The 15,688-nt window shown below is 38.9% G+C and overlaps 1 protein-coding gene across 2 annotated transcripts; it reads left to right on the top strand.

Annotated features, from left to right (window-relative positions):
• The first annotated feature begins 248 nt into the window (after window positions 1-248).
• LOC5521742 (intermembrane lipid transfer protein VPS13D) lies at window positions 249-15,512 on the top strand. Of its 2 annotated transcripts, XM_048723596.1 has the most exons (26): window positions 249-361; window positions 591-760; window positions 2,313-2,442; window positions 3,269-3,318; window positions 3,782-3,821; window positions 4,226-4,327; window positions 4,408-4,542; window positions 5,025-5,144; window positions 5,427-5,592; window positions 6,167-6,222; window positions 6,771-6,881; window positions 7,178-7,297; window positions 7,841-7,948; window positions 8,024-8,122; window positions 8,215-8,301; window positions 8,369-8,428; window positions 8,546-8,671; window positions 8,895-9,016; window positions 9,135-9,328; window positions 9,944-10,020; window positions 10,593-10,760; window positions 11,061-11,267; window positions 12,069-12,343; window positions 13,836-14,002; window positions 14,409-14,530; window positions 14,855-15,512. In XM_048723596.1, the coding sequence occupies exons 2-26, from the start codon at window positions 639-641 to the stop codon at window positions 14,939-14,941; spliced, it is 3,051 nt and encodes a 1,016-aa protein (XP_048579553.1). In that variant the 5' UTR covers window positions 249-361; window positions 591-638; the 3' UTR covers window positions 14,942-15,512. The 2 variants fall into 2 exon arrangements, with proteins under 2 accessions (XP_048579553.1, XP_048579554.1); XM_048723597.1 differs by having other exon boundaries at window positions 274-760; window positions 2,313-2,433.
• The last annotated feature ends 176 nt before the right edge of the window (window positions 15,513-15,688 follow it).

Here is a 15,688-nt window from a genome sequence, read left to right as displayed (position 1 = left end):
TAGAGAGTATGATGAGATAAACCGTGAGTGAAAAATATGTTGGCTTCATTTGGGTGTTTATTCCCATCCACACACCACCCCTCTTATTACAGTTTCTACAATTCTTGGAAATGACGTCAATTTGTATCTTTTTAATGTAAATTTTTAATATGTGGTGATGGTGGAGGGGGGGGGGGGGGGGGGGGGGGGGCAGCAAACCAATAGGAAACGAGGAAAACGCGCCTCGTGCCGAGTCCCTAACCTATGGTGCAATCGTAGCTGAGTAACCACGTCTTTACACGTTACTATGGTTCGTTCTGTTGCGTGACTGGAAAAGAATGTCTTCCAGAAATTCGCTGTTTTCCTCGTTGCTATCAAATAGGTAAAGTTTAAAGTTGAATTCACAAAAGTAATATCCCCTCTTCGAGCTACCACGCAAATAGGTTGCATTTTTTCTTTGTTTTCATTATATTGCTCGATGACCTTTGATCAAGAAGTGGTGCGATCTTTGAGATTCAGGGTATATTTTGACCCATTAAAAGCTTTACCTTTGCAGAATCGATTAATCATTTCATTGTAGAGTCTCAGTCTTCTCACGCTACGTTATACAGTGTTTTAGGCGACTCTATCGCTTAGTTCGGTGGCTGTATCGTTGTGGAATGCATTGTCCGAAGTTTCTGGCTGTCGGCTGCCATGGTCCCAATAGATTGGCGGTACTGCTGCTATTCATAGTTCATGCACTGGTGTGGATACAAGACATATTAACGACGATCGTTACGATGTAAGTATTCACAGGATTAGCGAGAAAAAAATCAGACTTTTCTTAGTTCTGAAAGTGAAACCTTACGGAAGGAATGCGAGTTTGGGGCTGTCATAACAATGTCATAACTGTCATAATTTGTTCTTTAAACCCCAGAAATCTGAGCTGACCACTTTCAAACACTGATATATATCCTGATATGTGGGACTACTACTCTCAATATTAATTAATTTGTTCTTGTTTTGAACAAGAAACAACTACAGTAAGCCTATAAGTATATATGTATGAAGCATCACTATTAGTTTTGATTACTTCAATGTCTCTGTTTCCTTGAGAGAGATGCTGATCATCTCTCTCAAAACTGAAGCAGAAGTATGCAATACAGTCTTTGTTTTTAACTTTAAAAATGCACTGAAAAGGAGCAGTGTAATCAGTCAGCATGGGGGATATAGCATGGCAGTATGGGGGGCATAGTGTTGTGCTAAAATGGCAAAATATTGGGTAGAAGGCTCTGGCCCCAGCTCGCTGCAGCTCCCTTGTCAGCATATCAAACTAACTATATATCTACCAAATATATATATATGTTATTTCCCAGCTAAGGGTCAGTCCGTACCCTGGAATTCCATGGCCTTAGTCAGTATTTTCAAGGCCAAGGTCATGTTATTTCACGATATGGACCGACCCTTAGCTGGGAAATATCATATTTATTTTTTTCCTCAATGGATTTTGCAACTTTGTTTATCTTACGGGCCTACGGTTGCACGAGGCGAGGTTTCGCTTCTGACTTTCGTTGATGTTCTTGAAGATTTTGTTCGCTCATGATCTTTCAATAAACTCCATTTTGTATTTCCACACAACGCTTTTTATTCTCCAGATTTACAGAACCTCCAAAGAAGACATTCTCTGAGTTTTGACCAACAATTTTGTAAAATAATTTAGTCCATATTGATTCGTCGTTCTCAACTTGAATTGATCTTTAAATCCTCTACAGACGATAAGTTATATTCACCATTCACTGAAAGAACTTCTCTTGAATGTGGATACGTTTAAGCTTTGGTGTGATTACTAGAGTGATTTGTCATTTTTCTTCGTATGAAGAGATGATTTGCTGCTTTTTCTATCCCAAATAAGCTTTCAGCAAACTTAAAATTGTCGCGCAAGTTGCAAAATCATTATGGCGGGAAATTGTCAAAACACAGGGATTTTGAAGCCGATTTTTCGTAAAGTAAAAGATTCTAGATAAAATAACAAATAAAATGCTGTTTTAAGGTAAAGATCTATAACTTCGGGAGTAAAAATCCAGTTTTCGATGGTCATTATACAAATCAACTTACTATTTCGAGCTTTGGAGTTGAGTGGGCCGGTATGGCGGGGTCCGGATCGTAGGATACCAGACCTCCAAGAGCCAATCAGAGCATGCAATTTGATGGATACCGGACCCCCCAAAAAAATAAATTTCCCGTCTTTCACATGCACAACACAACCTTTCACATGCTCAAGTCTAAAAACTACTCCCCTCTAGAATGCTCGATGTCATCTCAAGAAAGTAACTGTTTAAAAATTATTTTGTTAGATTAATAAACTTCTCCATTGCTGTCGTCATAAGATGGGTGCAGGTTCCTGGTTTGAGGATAACAGCAGAAAATATTGGGTTTTTCACAGCACATGGTGTCAAGATAGCAAAGAATTGTAAAGTAATTATCGTAAGTATGTTGTCTGTTAGAGCAGCATTTGCACCTACTTTTACCTAAGCAATCTGGCAGGCTGATGGAAATCTCAACAAACAAAAGACAAAAAAATTTAAGAATCCACGCTATTTAACAGGCTATCCACTTCAAATTATCAGTCACATTCTTGAAGAAACTTCCAATAGAACAACTGCTTTTACAATTTTAAAATATTTTCACATTTTTAGTTTAAATTAATTGCTTCACTAATCAGCGACAAAACTGTTGAAAATTTTAAGGCCTCAAATGCAGTTTCAGATGGAAATTTAAATTACGTAGCATAGTGACTTTTATATCCTCCCTTCCCCCTCCAACACCCCCCCCTCCCCCAAATCAATGTTGGATTCTTTTACTGACAACCCTAGACAGCAACTTTAAATGGGGAAGGGGGATGTGAGTAATAAAAAGTTCCCATATTGTAAATTATTTCAGTAAGACTACTTTTTAGATGTCATTTTCAACAGGTTTTGTCGCTGATTGAAGGAGTCAGGTGCTCAGAGATACTTAATTGACTGGAAGTAAACGGAAGTGTGGTGGATACTTAAAAAGTATTTATAGTACCAAGGGTAGCGTTTTTACTGTAAGGAAACATGAGGCTTTCCTGAAAAGTATGTGGATTTCACCTTCCTTGTGTGTATGGTATGCTGATCCAGTGATGATCTCAAAATCTTGTCACACACATAAAATGTGGGTGAGCTAATTATATGTAGCTATATAGAGTATTCATTAAAGGATTCTATCAAGACCATCCTACCTAATTCACATCTTCCATAAAAGCCACTATTTTATTTTTACATTTTAGAGCATAGAAGAAATCACTGTCGGAGTCAAATGGAGCTTTTCAGACTTAAGGTAGGATAAGTTCTTACAAATTATGGCAAATTTCAGTATGTACAACACCTAAGATATCAATTTACAATGACATGACGGAGAAACCTGGAAAACGCGCAATTCCAGATAGAGAGAGAAGAAACAATTTCTTCAGTGGCTATAGGTTACTTATTACGTATTACGGACTGATTTTTTAAACACAAATAATGTGAGGCCGAAGTGCACATAACCAGTTTTTGGCTTTTTAAGATAATTTTTCCTTGATCATCATTTCCCTGTGTATCAGCTCAGGGATGAAAAGCTCAAATTTCAATGACACTTTACAAAAAGTCGCATCAATTTAAAAAAAGTCGCACTTGATATTTTGTTTGCCATAAGTTACTAAGTACTCAGAGAAATTCTCCGCCTTATTCGATGTGAAATGGGCTTATTTGAAGCGTCACGTCATGTTTTTCCGTCATGTCATTTACAATTTATTTTTCAGGGATTTTTCATTGAAGTCCACTGTAAAGAATCTAATGATAGTGAGTATACATTTGTCCATTTGCTTCAGGTAGTATTAATAGGCATATTTATACAACAACACTCTTTAATCGCGCTCTCTGATAGGTCAAGGGTCCATGTGTTATTAGAGGACACACTTATGCTTGGCGTCAGCATGCGTGTGCGCACTCACCAAAACTAGATTGTAATGTAAAAGAAAATTTCTATTGTTGTATAAAACAAAAAGACCACCTTTTTTTGTATGTCTGTCCTCTAATAGATGCACAGAAGACAATGTGTGCCACAAACAACAGTCACGCAACTCAACTTTTTTGTTTATGACACGTTGTGACGTCACCTGTGCATTTGGTGATGTGTTTTTGGTGGTGATCTTGTTAAAATGATAATAATACCCACCTAAAATTTCATTTTTTTTCTATTCCAGGAAGCTGATGAAGTAGACTTCTTCTTTAGCTTCACAGTTTATTGGAGGCTAAAAACTCCTATTACTCCAACAGAATTTGTAAATAATGATCTATTTGGAAATGTAAGTTTGTTGTTCTCGAAGACAAATGTTTAATCATTATTTGTTTTAAATCAATTAAATTTTAATCTTTCCAATTGCAGGTAAATAAAAGATTATTTCAGTATATTTGGCTGCAAGGCAGCAATGGGAAGGTAGCTATTCTACATCGAAATAAAGAAGAAAGATATGCTTCCGAAGATTACAGGCAACTTGTGTCGACTGCCATTTTGTTTGAGGTACCGTTTTTATTATGCAGTATTTTTGGTTGTCTGTCTGTCTGTCTGTCCGTCCGTCCGTCAGTCCGTCCATCCATCTATCTGTCTGTCTGTCTGATTGTTTTTTTATTTGTTTGTTTATTGATTTACTCATTGCAAGGGCCAAATCAGTTTTCTGGTAAAAGGTCAAACTCTATCCGGAATCAATTCCATGACTACTGTAGCAGGGCCATAGTCAGGGCAGGGGGGGGGGGGGCAATTACCTCCTTAGTTGTGCTGGAATCTACAAAAGACATGAGAAAAATATTGTCTGCCACTGAAGCAAATAAAAGAAATATATGAGGCTTGCCCCCCTGAACAAAGTTTTCTAGCCATGGCCTTGACTATACAGATGATAACAAGTGGACTTTCCATATTTGTTGCCTGTTAAATAATATTTTTTGTAGTGTTGTCTCTGCTCTCTTGTCACATAGCCACATCACTTGAAACATTTTTCCTTTCAGATCAATACTGCAAGTGCTGTTATTATCCCAACCCAGGATGGCGTGCTGTTGAAAGGCAGGGCAGACAAACTCATGTGCAGGTGTCGACCTTGGAATAGGATGACAAAGGTTTCTGACAAGGTAGAAATGCTATGTAAAGTTGTTTAAGGAGTAGTCCCCAACCAGTCAATCACAACTCGTATCTTCTGCTACTGGTTTTCGGAACATAAATTATTTGGTCCTGTCATGTATCTAGGGATGAACTTTATGAAAATACTGTACCTACAGTACTTTAAAATTTTGGCCCTGATATGAATCCGTACGCAGGCAACTTGGAATTTAATGTACTATCTCATGTATGGAAAAAGGCAAGACTTTGATTTCATACTATGTAGTTTATACTTATGTAGGCATTACTTTCAGCTAGTAGACATGTCATGTCTGAAAGTGAACTTCTTCTGGCCTTACCATGGTACCCACACATACACTGCAGTCTGCCATGGTACACAAGCATATATTACACAGATGAACATTCAGGATTTGATTGGTGTTATTGAACAATTCATAGATAACCTAACTGATGAGGAAGGTGAGCTTAACCAAATCTTACTACTGTACATCCATTTCCTAGGGGGTATCACTTTTCTCAGATAAACAAAATCTTACTACTGTACATCCATTTCCTAAGGGGTGTCACTTTTCTCAGATTCTCTAAGAGTCTCAGACTTTGTTTTGGCCTACTCTCTAGGACTAAGAAAGAAATTTCATGGATTTTCAGTTGATGACATGTGATATGGTCTGCATGAAGCCAGCAGAAAAAAAGTTTATAAAACTTGATCCAAAAGTTTTGGATTTTTAATTCCATTGATGCACCCTTTACTACAAGGGAACTACTTTAAATGACATCGTTAAAATTGTAAGGTTGTAATTTATTTATTTTTTGGCTAGAGGCCCCTTGTGTAATATAAAACAAAATAGGCAACAGAAAACATCCAGTACTGACAACAACATATACATATATGTATGCATGAAAAGTAAATACAAGTGACTGAAGCACACATCAGTTTCTCAATTTTTGACAGAGTGTCTATTTACTTTTTGGAACATTACAGTAGTATGTTGTCGTTTTTAGACTGCTAATTAAGGCTTGATCATTTTCACAGAATCTTGTTCATCTTATGACCAATATGAAGCTGATATTATTGAGCAACTGACACAGGTAAATTAGACTTTCTAAAATGAAGTAGCCAAAAACAAACTTAGTCTGAGGTAAATTATTTATTTATAGCTGAGGTACAGTAATTTGGAAGAGAATGGAGTGCTCTGTGAGGATAAATTTAGATGATTATGATTTTTTCTGAATTCATGACTGAGGCAAATGCCTCAATCCACCTCATACAGGCCTGTTTACAGGGGGGGGCGGAGGGCGTGTGAACCTTCCCTTGGATGTCAAAAAATAAGTAATTTCTTATTAAGGAATCCTCAAATAATAGGCTTTTTCCATATGATACGTATGTCAGCCAAACCTGGGTATGTACCTACCGTCATACATACTTGACTAGTGGACAGTTGCCTAACAACTTGGTTGCCTAATGACTGGATACATACTAATACTTATATGATAGCTAAGGCCCCAAATCCATATCTTTCCTCTAGTTGAATAATGTCATGATTATGTTTGCAGCACATTACTTTAAATTTATCTACTTCAGCTTGCAATATAAATTACCCTTTTATGCAGTGTGTGAACCACAATGTCTCTCTCAGGTTGATGTCCGATTGGAAAACCTGTTGGTTTCCATGGCAGCTGGAGTCTTCCCTCAGCTAGCAGTTCTGAAACTGTCTACCTGCTTCAAAGCACAGAATTGGCCTGGCAAGGTAATCTCCATAAGGGACCTACAGTACATAGGATGACCTTGAAGAACTCCAACACACAACATTATTTCTGTGATAAGAGCTGATTAATACAATTGAGCTCAGTTTTATCTCATTTTAATTCTCTCAAGAAGTATACCATATATACATATTTGACATTTTGGTAGATCTGTTAGACAACCAGCTGTTAGATAGGGCGTAGAACTGCTTAGGTACTGTATCAAAAATATTTGTTGCAAGCACTGGTTACATGTAGATAAAGGCACACTTGCTCTGTTCTTACATTGTCTGTCCAAAAGTCTTGTTATAGCTGTTCCTTGGGAGCACAAGTTGTCTGTTTGAGTGCTGAAAATGCTGCTGAACCATGCTTTCTCTTGGGAAATGAATTCATATCCACAGCATGGAGATGCTTTATTACGGTAAATAATGTACTAATAAATCAAGTAAATCGTAAACCTAATGAGTTTCTATTTGCTCATACAGTATACAGTATCTGACAAACACAAATCATGTGATTTATTTCCAAATTAGTTGGGAAACCATCAAGAACAACGTTTCATATACTGTTACTGAATAAGATTTGATTTTAAAAAAATTATTAAAATAATCCCATTCGCATCATCTGATTAACTGAATTACCCAGTTACTGTAGATCCAAATTCGTTGTTGCGTGACCTTTGGGAATCCAAAATCCTGATCTCATTTGGGAATAGCGCGAAGTCAATCAAGAGTCTAAACCAATAGATGGCTTTCATGTTTTCACTATTGCGTCATAAACCATTTGACTGAACACAGCAAGGCAATCGATTTGTCCAGTGGTACAATTGACTACAATGTATTTCCAAGTGAGAAATAGATTTGGATTCTTGGCAGTCACACAACAACGAATTTGACTCTTCAAATCTGGCTTTGTTATGATATTATGAACACGTGATTAATATTGCTTTTGTGTTGCATTCTAGAGTACTCATGTAGTGAACCGGTGCTGGATTCTGTCCTGTGAATCAGATGACGTCATCTCACTTATCTTTAGACCTGACTGCTTTGGAGCATTTAGCATTTTCCAAAAGGTATTCATGATGATGCTTCATATCACAGGAAATTATTTTCCTTGTAGAAAATAATCCTAAGGTTTTTCATTGCAGGAATATGGGTTTCTGGCAAGCAAGACAAGAAGCAGTAGTCTTCCCAATCTTTTGGGTGTGGTCAAGAGATCAATAATGGAACATTACCCCCGTACACAGGTACATTGTACAATGCTCAACCACGTGCATCTTCTTTGCTGCTCTTGGTTGTGCATTGATGTGACCATTCCTTTTTTTTTTTCTTTTCCCAGATATCATTCTCTGTTGAAGGCTTAAGTGTAACATTAGAGATGGGTTTGGATGATCAGATTCTTGTCTTCTCTCTTGAGGATTTGCAGGTAACTGAAAAAGTGTCAAAATAGTACAAATGTGTACATGTCAGTCTGAGTGATGACTTTGTTTCAGGCTCAATGTACAGATGATGCTCAGAACCTTAGCTTGGACATCACTGTCAAAGATATTGAGGTAAGAATGATCTATGTAAGCTAGTGATCTTTTTATGATTTAGTTCAGCTGTGAAAATTGCTGTTATTATTGCCTTCATTTGACATCAGCATTCTGCATGTATTTTTTTGTATGTAGATAGAGGACTGTACACAAAACGTGATTGCATTGCGCAGAACTTGTGCGGAAGATGTACCACAAAGAGCTATTCACATGACCATGGTCCAGGATGCATCAAGAACAAATAAAAGTGTCATCTTCCAGGTATAGTACAGTCGACAGAGTATCAGTATAGATGGTGTGATCATAACATAGGTGACCTTAAATTAAACAACGCCTGCTCTTACTCCTATCAAAGTTGTCTTGAAATCATTTTCATGAATGTGATCTTGTAAATTATTGTGTTTCAGTGGGGGTAGTGGGATGTAAAACATATGATTGCTGTATAAGAGTGATATTCAAACTGATTGTTTCAATTTTACCGTAGCAACTCTATGGCGAATTTGGCGATGTTGAAGTGCGCTTAGAGGAAATTCTGTTAATGAGGCTTCTTGTATTCTGTGGTATCACTAACAAAGAGCAGCTCTGGGGTGAAGAGAACGAACCCAGGTACAGAAAAAGACTGTGATTTGTGGTCAACTCATTGTGATAATTTTAATTCTTTTTATTTGTTTACTGTTAGTTGTGAGAAACTGTACTTTCATTAAAACTGTTATTGTTTTAACAGCACTTTAAACCAATTTACAAGTGAAATGGACGTGACTCCATTGTACTTTGAGCGTCTTGACGTAAGCCAGTTCCAGGTCATCTTCACTTCAAGTCCTGACGCAGTCTTGCCTGATGATCTGCTGATCCTTAAGTCCAAGTTGGCAGTACCTAATGGCTTTCCTCCGTGCATGGAGAGGGCAAACCTAGAGTTTGGTAAAAACAGTTACCCTGTAGTCTAAGTTGGCAGTACCTAATGGCTTTCCTCCGTGCATGGAGAGGGCAAACCTAGAGTTTGGTAAAAACAGTTACCCTGTAGTCTAAGTTGGCAGTACCTAATGGCTTTCCTCCGTGCATGGAGAGGGCAAACCTAGAGTTTGGTAAAAACAGTTACCCTGTAGTCTAAGTTGGCAGTACCTAATGGCTTTCCTCTGTGCATGGAGAGGGCAAACCTAGAGTTTGGTAAAAACAGTTACCCTGTAGTCTATGTTGGCAATACTCATTGGCCTATCACTTTGTATGGGAAATGTTTGTTAAATACATACCACATGGCTGAAGCTGGGAAATTCTGCCTGCGTGCAGATCCCGTTTCTTTTGCATTTGCTAAGAGGCAGACGTCATTTTCTTTTATTTCGAGGCGTCATTTTCTTTTATTTCGAGGCGTTCCTTGATTCAAACCAAAAGGGTTTTAAAGTTTTTGCATCGTGTTGTCCCAAGTATGTAACTCACCTCAGAATACGGAATCTCATCTTGTCGACTCGCGCGTATACTGATCACAAACCGGTGACTATCTACACCTTTTTATTTAAAATATTTAATGATTACTTGCAGAGAGGTTTGTGCGCACAGGCATTCAGTACCGCAGCGGGGACGCGCTTATCAGAGATATTCGCCGTCACTACATGAAGGTAAAGTTGCCAGTGTGTTACATTGTAGGCATAACCAGAAAGACTACAGGCAAGCTTCAGAGATACAATTTGGTCTGAAAAACTACAAACCTGTTTTTATCTTTTTCTTTTTTTTCATGTATCCGAATTTCCCTAATTAGGCCCGTACCCGGGTGGGGGGTGCAGGCGGTGCGAACGCACCACCCCACAACGCAGAAAGTGGCAGAAAGTCCACTTTCGGTACTCAATGGACGTGCTATTTGTAGACAAAACTATATTTGTTCTATCGGGGGTGATCATAGTCCCGGAGCGTTGCGTGACCGACACAAAGAACGGCTGCGAGGGGGACTAGGGTGATCTGATTTTTATCAGAAAACTCATTGCCACACCCCCCTCCCCGAAAAATTTGGTCGACTTTTTAAGATTTTGAACCCCCTTCCCCCCCCCCCCCCCCCCAAGAAAAATCCTCCTGGGTATCGGCCTGACTAATACCGTAACCCTTTAGTAATACATGATTCATGGCTATCCCTTGAGATATCCACGTCTTCTGTAGTTTTGGCGTGTATTGAACTGGTTTCATGTGTGTGCTTTAGGAGATAGGGCGCCAGTCCACCAAGATACTCGGCTCACTCCACCTTCTTGGTAACATGACAGGGTTGCGTGACGATATTGCGGAAGGCCTGGCCGAGCTGAGAGAGACTGGTAACTACATGGGTTTCGTGCGCCATGTCAAAAGCGGTCTCGCGGACTCGTACTACAAGGTAGTCTATATTCACAATGATTATATATTCCTCTCTTGTGCATCCTTGCTTTAAACCAAAGAAATTAGGAATTTTATCAGATATTTCCTTCCATATACTCTCATGGATTCATTGCTCTTTGAGAGGCTTAGATAAGCCATCAGGTGGCCCTTTGTTGGTATGCCTAGCTGAACATTTCTCTGTAGAGTCGACTCTCTATTACGGACAGGCTCGTAATTTAGTTCCCGTGATAGCGAGGCGAGAGGTGGATGTACCAGTTGTCATGACTTTGACAAATGGCTGTATGTCCTGTATCTGCAGCTAACAGATTCCTGGACTCCAATCGTCAAACCACCCGCCCCGCCCAAACCAGAGCCCACCGTCCAAACGCCTCCACAGGCTGCCCAAACTGGCGATATTAGTAGGCAGGATAAGAAGAAGTCGGGGTTGATTAGCAAGTTGACCAGCGGGTTGGGCAGTTGGATCTTCAGCTCGCTTGATGACAATGAGGAGGACACCTCTCACCAGGTACAGTATGTGGGAGCAGCCCTCAGAACAGTTCATGTGTAGTGTATATTGCCATTGTAGACAGAGCAAAAAAAAAGTTTTCCCAAAATAAGGTTAGCTTGAATTTTTGCATAGAAGTTCCTTATGTTATGTAAACCAAAATATCAAAAAGTGTTTTTTCAAATGGATTCGTCTTCGAAATGAGACTTGAAGTGGAATTTTCAAATGTTCAAAGTATGAATTCTCCTCGTTTTTAGGGAGAAGTCGGGCTCCAATCAGAAATTTAGCCAACTTTGCTTGCTAATATCTAAATTTTATATCTTCTAAATTTCTTTAAAATTTGGAATTAAGCTTTTGGTCAGAGGAACTCCGTGTATGCGGAATCTTGAGCTTATATATTGAGAATTGGAAAATTTCATGCCATTTTTGTTGTTAAAAGCATGGAAGAGGAATGAACACTGGACAGTGTAAGGGCGACAAAACGTGTCGTTGAGGTGGCCTTGTCACAGACAAGGATATACACGAAGAGAACGAGTACAGTATCTCAGAACTAGAATTGAGCCTTGCCCAACTCCGCGTTTCGATCGATGTGCCTTCAGATTAACCATTCGTAGATTCAAAAGCTCTTTTTTACTGTGATACGTTTCGATTCACAGGCAGCTGTAACTAATACGGACCTCTCGGACCCTTATTAGCCAGATTTCGTAATAACGATATATTTTTTTTCAGTCATTTCTTTGTCACTTCAATTCTCATCATGGAAACGCCCCTTTTCAATCCCCCATTTGGAGAAATCCCTATTTGACTTTGTGCTCCTGTCAGGTCCCTTCGGACCCTGTGGAGTGTACAACCTCCCCAGCTATCACGCTACACACTGAGCCCGTCACGCACAGCACTCCGCGACGTGACCTGAGTAACGCAAGGAGCGTGACAGGAGAGTGGAATGGTGAGACGGATGACACAAGCAGCGTCAGTAGTGGCATGACGTCACCTTCACACTGGGATCTTATGCCACAGGAAGTCCAAAAGCGTTTCAAGGGCCAGGAGTTTGTACGACGCCTGACAACTAGCTTGGACCAAGTCGACAGTGATGAAAAGTATGTATGAAGGGTACTTAAGGTTTGGCTGGCTTTATAGTTTATGTTATTCAAGGAGTACTAGACAACTATTTATACATAGTAATTAGCCCTATGTGATGATTTCCCTTATCTACCATTGTCGTCTTTAAAGTATCTCGCGTACAGTTATATTAAATATTTACTAGTTGTTACCCGTGAAATATTCACGAAAAGCAATTATTTGTTGTACAAAACTTTTTAAGGTATATTTCAATCTTTCATTGTATTGGGCTTCCTGGTGCTTTATGGGAATAGTATGCGTCGTCTTAAACATTAATTAAACAAATGCCTCCCTTTTAAATCCCCAATATATTTATGTAATATTTAATTTACCTTATCAAAAGTATGAAAAGGTGCTTTTTATAAAATGCCGCCCGTTGGCGGGAATCGGACAACCAAATTCAAACCATGCCAGTTCGCTCGTTCATATGTTGGGTTTTGTGAATAAGAGAGTTTATCGTTATTCCTCGCTTCGTTTTCTTGGGCTTAGTGTGTTATTTGGTGATCGATTCCATACTTTTTAATAAAAATCGATGTGACATAAAAGGTACTCTGTATGTGGGTCTGAAAACACAGAATTAACAAACGTTTTGCTTTCATAAAAAATGTCATCAAGTGTTGTGCACCATCTCGATCTGATTAAATAATCGTTCATGCACCGTCCTTTAATTGATTGAATTGAAGTTGTAGATAAAAGTTCTTTTCTTACGTTTTCTTGTTTGCGAACCGTTTTGTTCATGCGCGATGAAACTAAAGAATCTGCTTTCTTTTCGAGGTAGGAGTAATGCATATCTAAATAACGATAAAAAGACCATGCAATGAAACTACGGCAAGTATTCTAATCTTTTTCAGATTTGAATTTCCGCGCGCTCGAAGGTTTGTTTCTGCCTGAATTGTCTAGAATAAGATTTCTCCTCTACGATGATATTTTTGGAGATAGACTTATTACTGTATTAGATAACTGTATTAGTGTGTTTTTCTTGAGAGACACGGAGGTCTGAAGGTCATAAGTCCTTTTTGCTGCTGGAAATAAATTATTTTTGTGCTTCTGTGAAATCTTGAAAATGGCGTCTTTGCGAGTGTGATCCTCTCGCTTAAAAAACGCGTGAGTTAGAACTTTGCTCGCCGGTATAATATTGAAATAAAAAAACATTTTGCACACCTCTTCTTCTGTAATGTGTGGAAATGGTATGGTTTCGGAGTTTTCTAGCTCAGCCGTTTTTCCGTGAAAGGATAAGCACAGTCCATTCCTTAGCGTAGTATAGATAAGAAAGATTGGTATCAAAACAACTACAAATCAACAAGTCTAATAAACAGAAAGAAACCTTCCGAAATTTCCATCCGCTTCATATAAGGTGGGAATACAGTATCAAAATATCGTACTTCTCTGACAGATCAAAACACATATTTTAAACTCGGGTAGTTGTTTTGGTTATTGCGTGTGATCTCAGCCTCACTTTTCTTTGATCAGGTTCTTGTGCTGCCTCAGACTCCGTTTCGCGGACCCAGACGACAAGCGCAACACGCTACTAACCACCAAACGGGTGTACGTCATGAAGGTTGGATCAGCGTGTAAGGAAAACGTGGTGCTGAGCCTCAAGCTCCACGAACTGTACAAAACCCAGCATAAGGAGATAGGTAATGCCTGCACTTAAAGTCCCTAAACTCGACAACGTCTAACATGTAAAAAAAAGTTCATGCCTACACTCAGAGTCCGCAAACTCGCAAGGGCTTACACAAGGAAATAGGTAATGCCTGCACTGAGACGATAAACTCGACAAGGTCTAACACAAGGAAATAGGTAATGCCTACACCAAGAGTCCACAAACTCGACAAGGTCTTACACAAGGAAATAGGTAATACCTGCACTGAGACGATAAACTCGACAAGGTCTAACACAAGGAAATAGGTAATGCCAACACTAAGAGTCCACAAGCTCGACAAGGTCTAACACGAGGAAATAGGTAATGCCTGCCCCAAGACGACAGACTCGACAAGGACAAGTTTGATAAAGCAGCTGATAAATTATTTTTGTGTTTCACAGAAGGGACATATTATCTGGAGTTGGTGAAACGAATTGCTGGAATGCAACACCATAACTTGCCTTCACCCCACCCAGAGGACAACCCACTCGTCCGCTGCGACTCGCAAACACTAGCGATCAAGGTAAATAACCTTGTGACCTCTGTAGGTAAACTGCCTTGGAACCGAAGTTTACAATCCAGCAACCGAGGTAAAAAGATCTATTATGCCAAGGTAAAAAAAGAAACGCAACCATGGTAAACGGCCCTGCAAAGAAGGTAAAGAGAAGCAGCAATCAAGGCTAACAATTCGGGCAACCTTGGCAAATAACCTAGCAAACGAGTTTAACAACCTAACAACCGAAGTTAACCTTTCAGCAAAGTCAAGAAGATTATCATAGTGCAACCTTCTTTGAAATAGGTGGTATACACAAAATGTATCACTTTTAAAAAAATCATTTTTTAACAGGCTGCAGAAAAGATCAATAAAGCAAAGAAAAAATATAGTGGACTACGGAGCTGCGCAAGCTGCAAATCACTCGCTTCATTGTCCTGACAGGAGGAGATGGTTGACGATGACTCGGCAAGATGCTTCACCTTCATGTAGGGTGTAGTGCATGGTGGAAGGCTGTTAGGCACAAAGGGTATCTGATAGTCCATGATGTCAGAAAGGTGGGTAAATAGGCTTTATCATAGTGCTTAATGGAAGGAATGTAGGTAAAGGGAAGGAGAGGAAGGGAGATAAAGAAATGATAATATAAAAATATAATGATATATTTTCTAAAGATCTGGTTCCTGTAATCTGAGTGACTATAATTCGATTTATGGATCATGTATATAAATGTGGGCATTGGGATTATAATAACAAAGTAAATACATAACTAATGTATTTCAAAATTGAGTGTTACAATATCCAAACTGTGAGATACGTGACCTAAATATATAAAACCAGTGGTGTATACAAATATGAACTTATACCATGCTGGCAACATAAATGAGATATTGACAAGGAATATAGCGGTTCTTTATCAATACCTTTCTTTTCATGCATAACATCCTAACTTCAAAGTAAAAATGGAATGAACTACATTATACGTTTTATGTTGTAATAAAAAAATGTCAGCAGGTTTTACTATATTCGAGTCTCAGCATCTCGAAATACTATACTTTCCCGACCCCAGGGAGGCTATTTCTGTGCCATTAATTGAGGCGCCAGCTCCTTCTACGCCCGTGTGAGAAATTGTTTCCCCTCAACAAAAGCTAGAACAAGTTGATACCGCTCGAACAATAAAAAAAACGTTTG

This window comes from Nematostella vectensis, chromosome 2 (genome assembly GCF_932526225.1).
Source record: "Nematostella vectensis chromosome 2, jaNemVect1.1, whole genome shotgun sequence".
Lineage (NCBI taxonomy): Eukaryota > Metazoa > Cnidaria > Anthozoa > Actiniaria > Edwardsiidae > Nematostella > Nematostella vectensis.
Note: the sequence above shows the minus strand (reverse complement) of the source record. Positions and strands in the feature narration are given on the sequence as shown.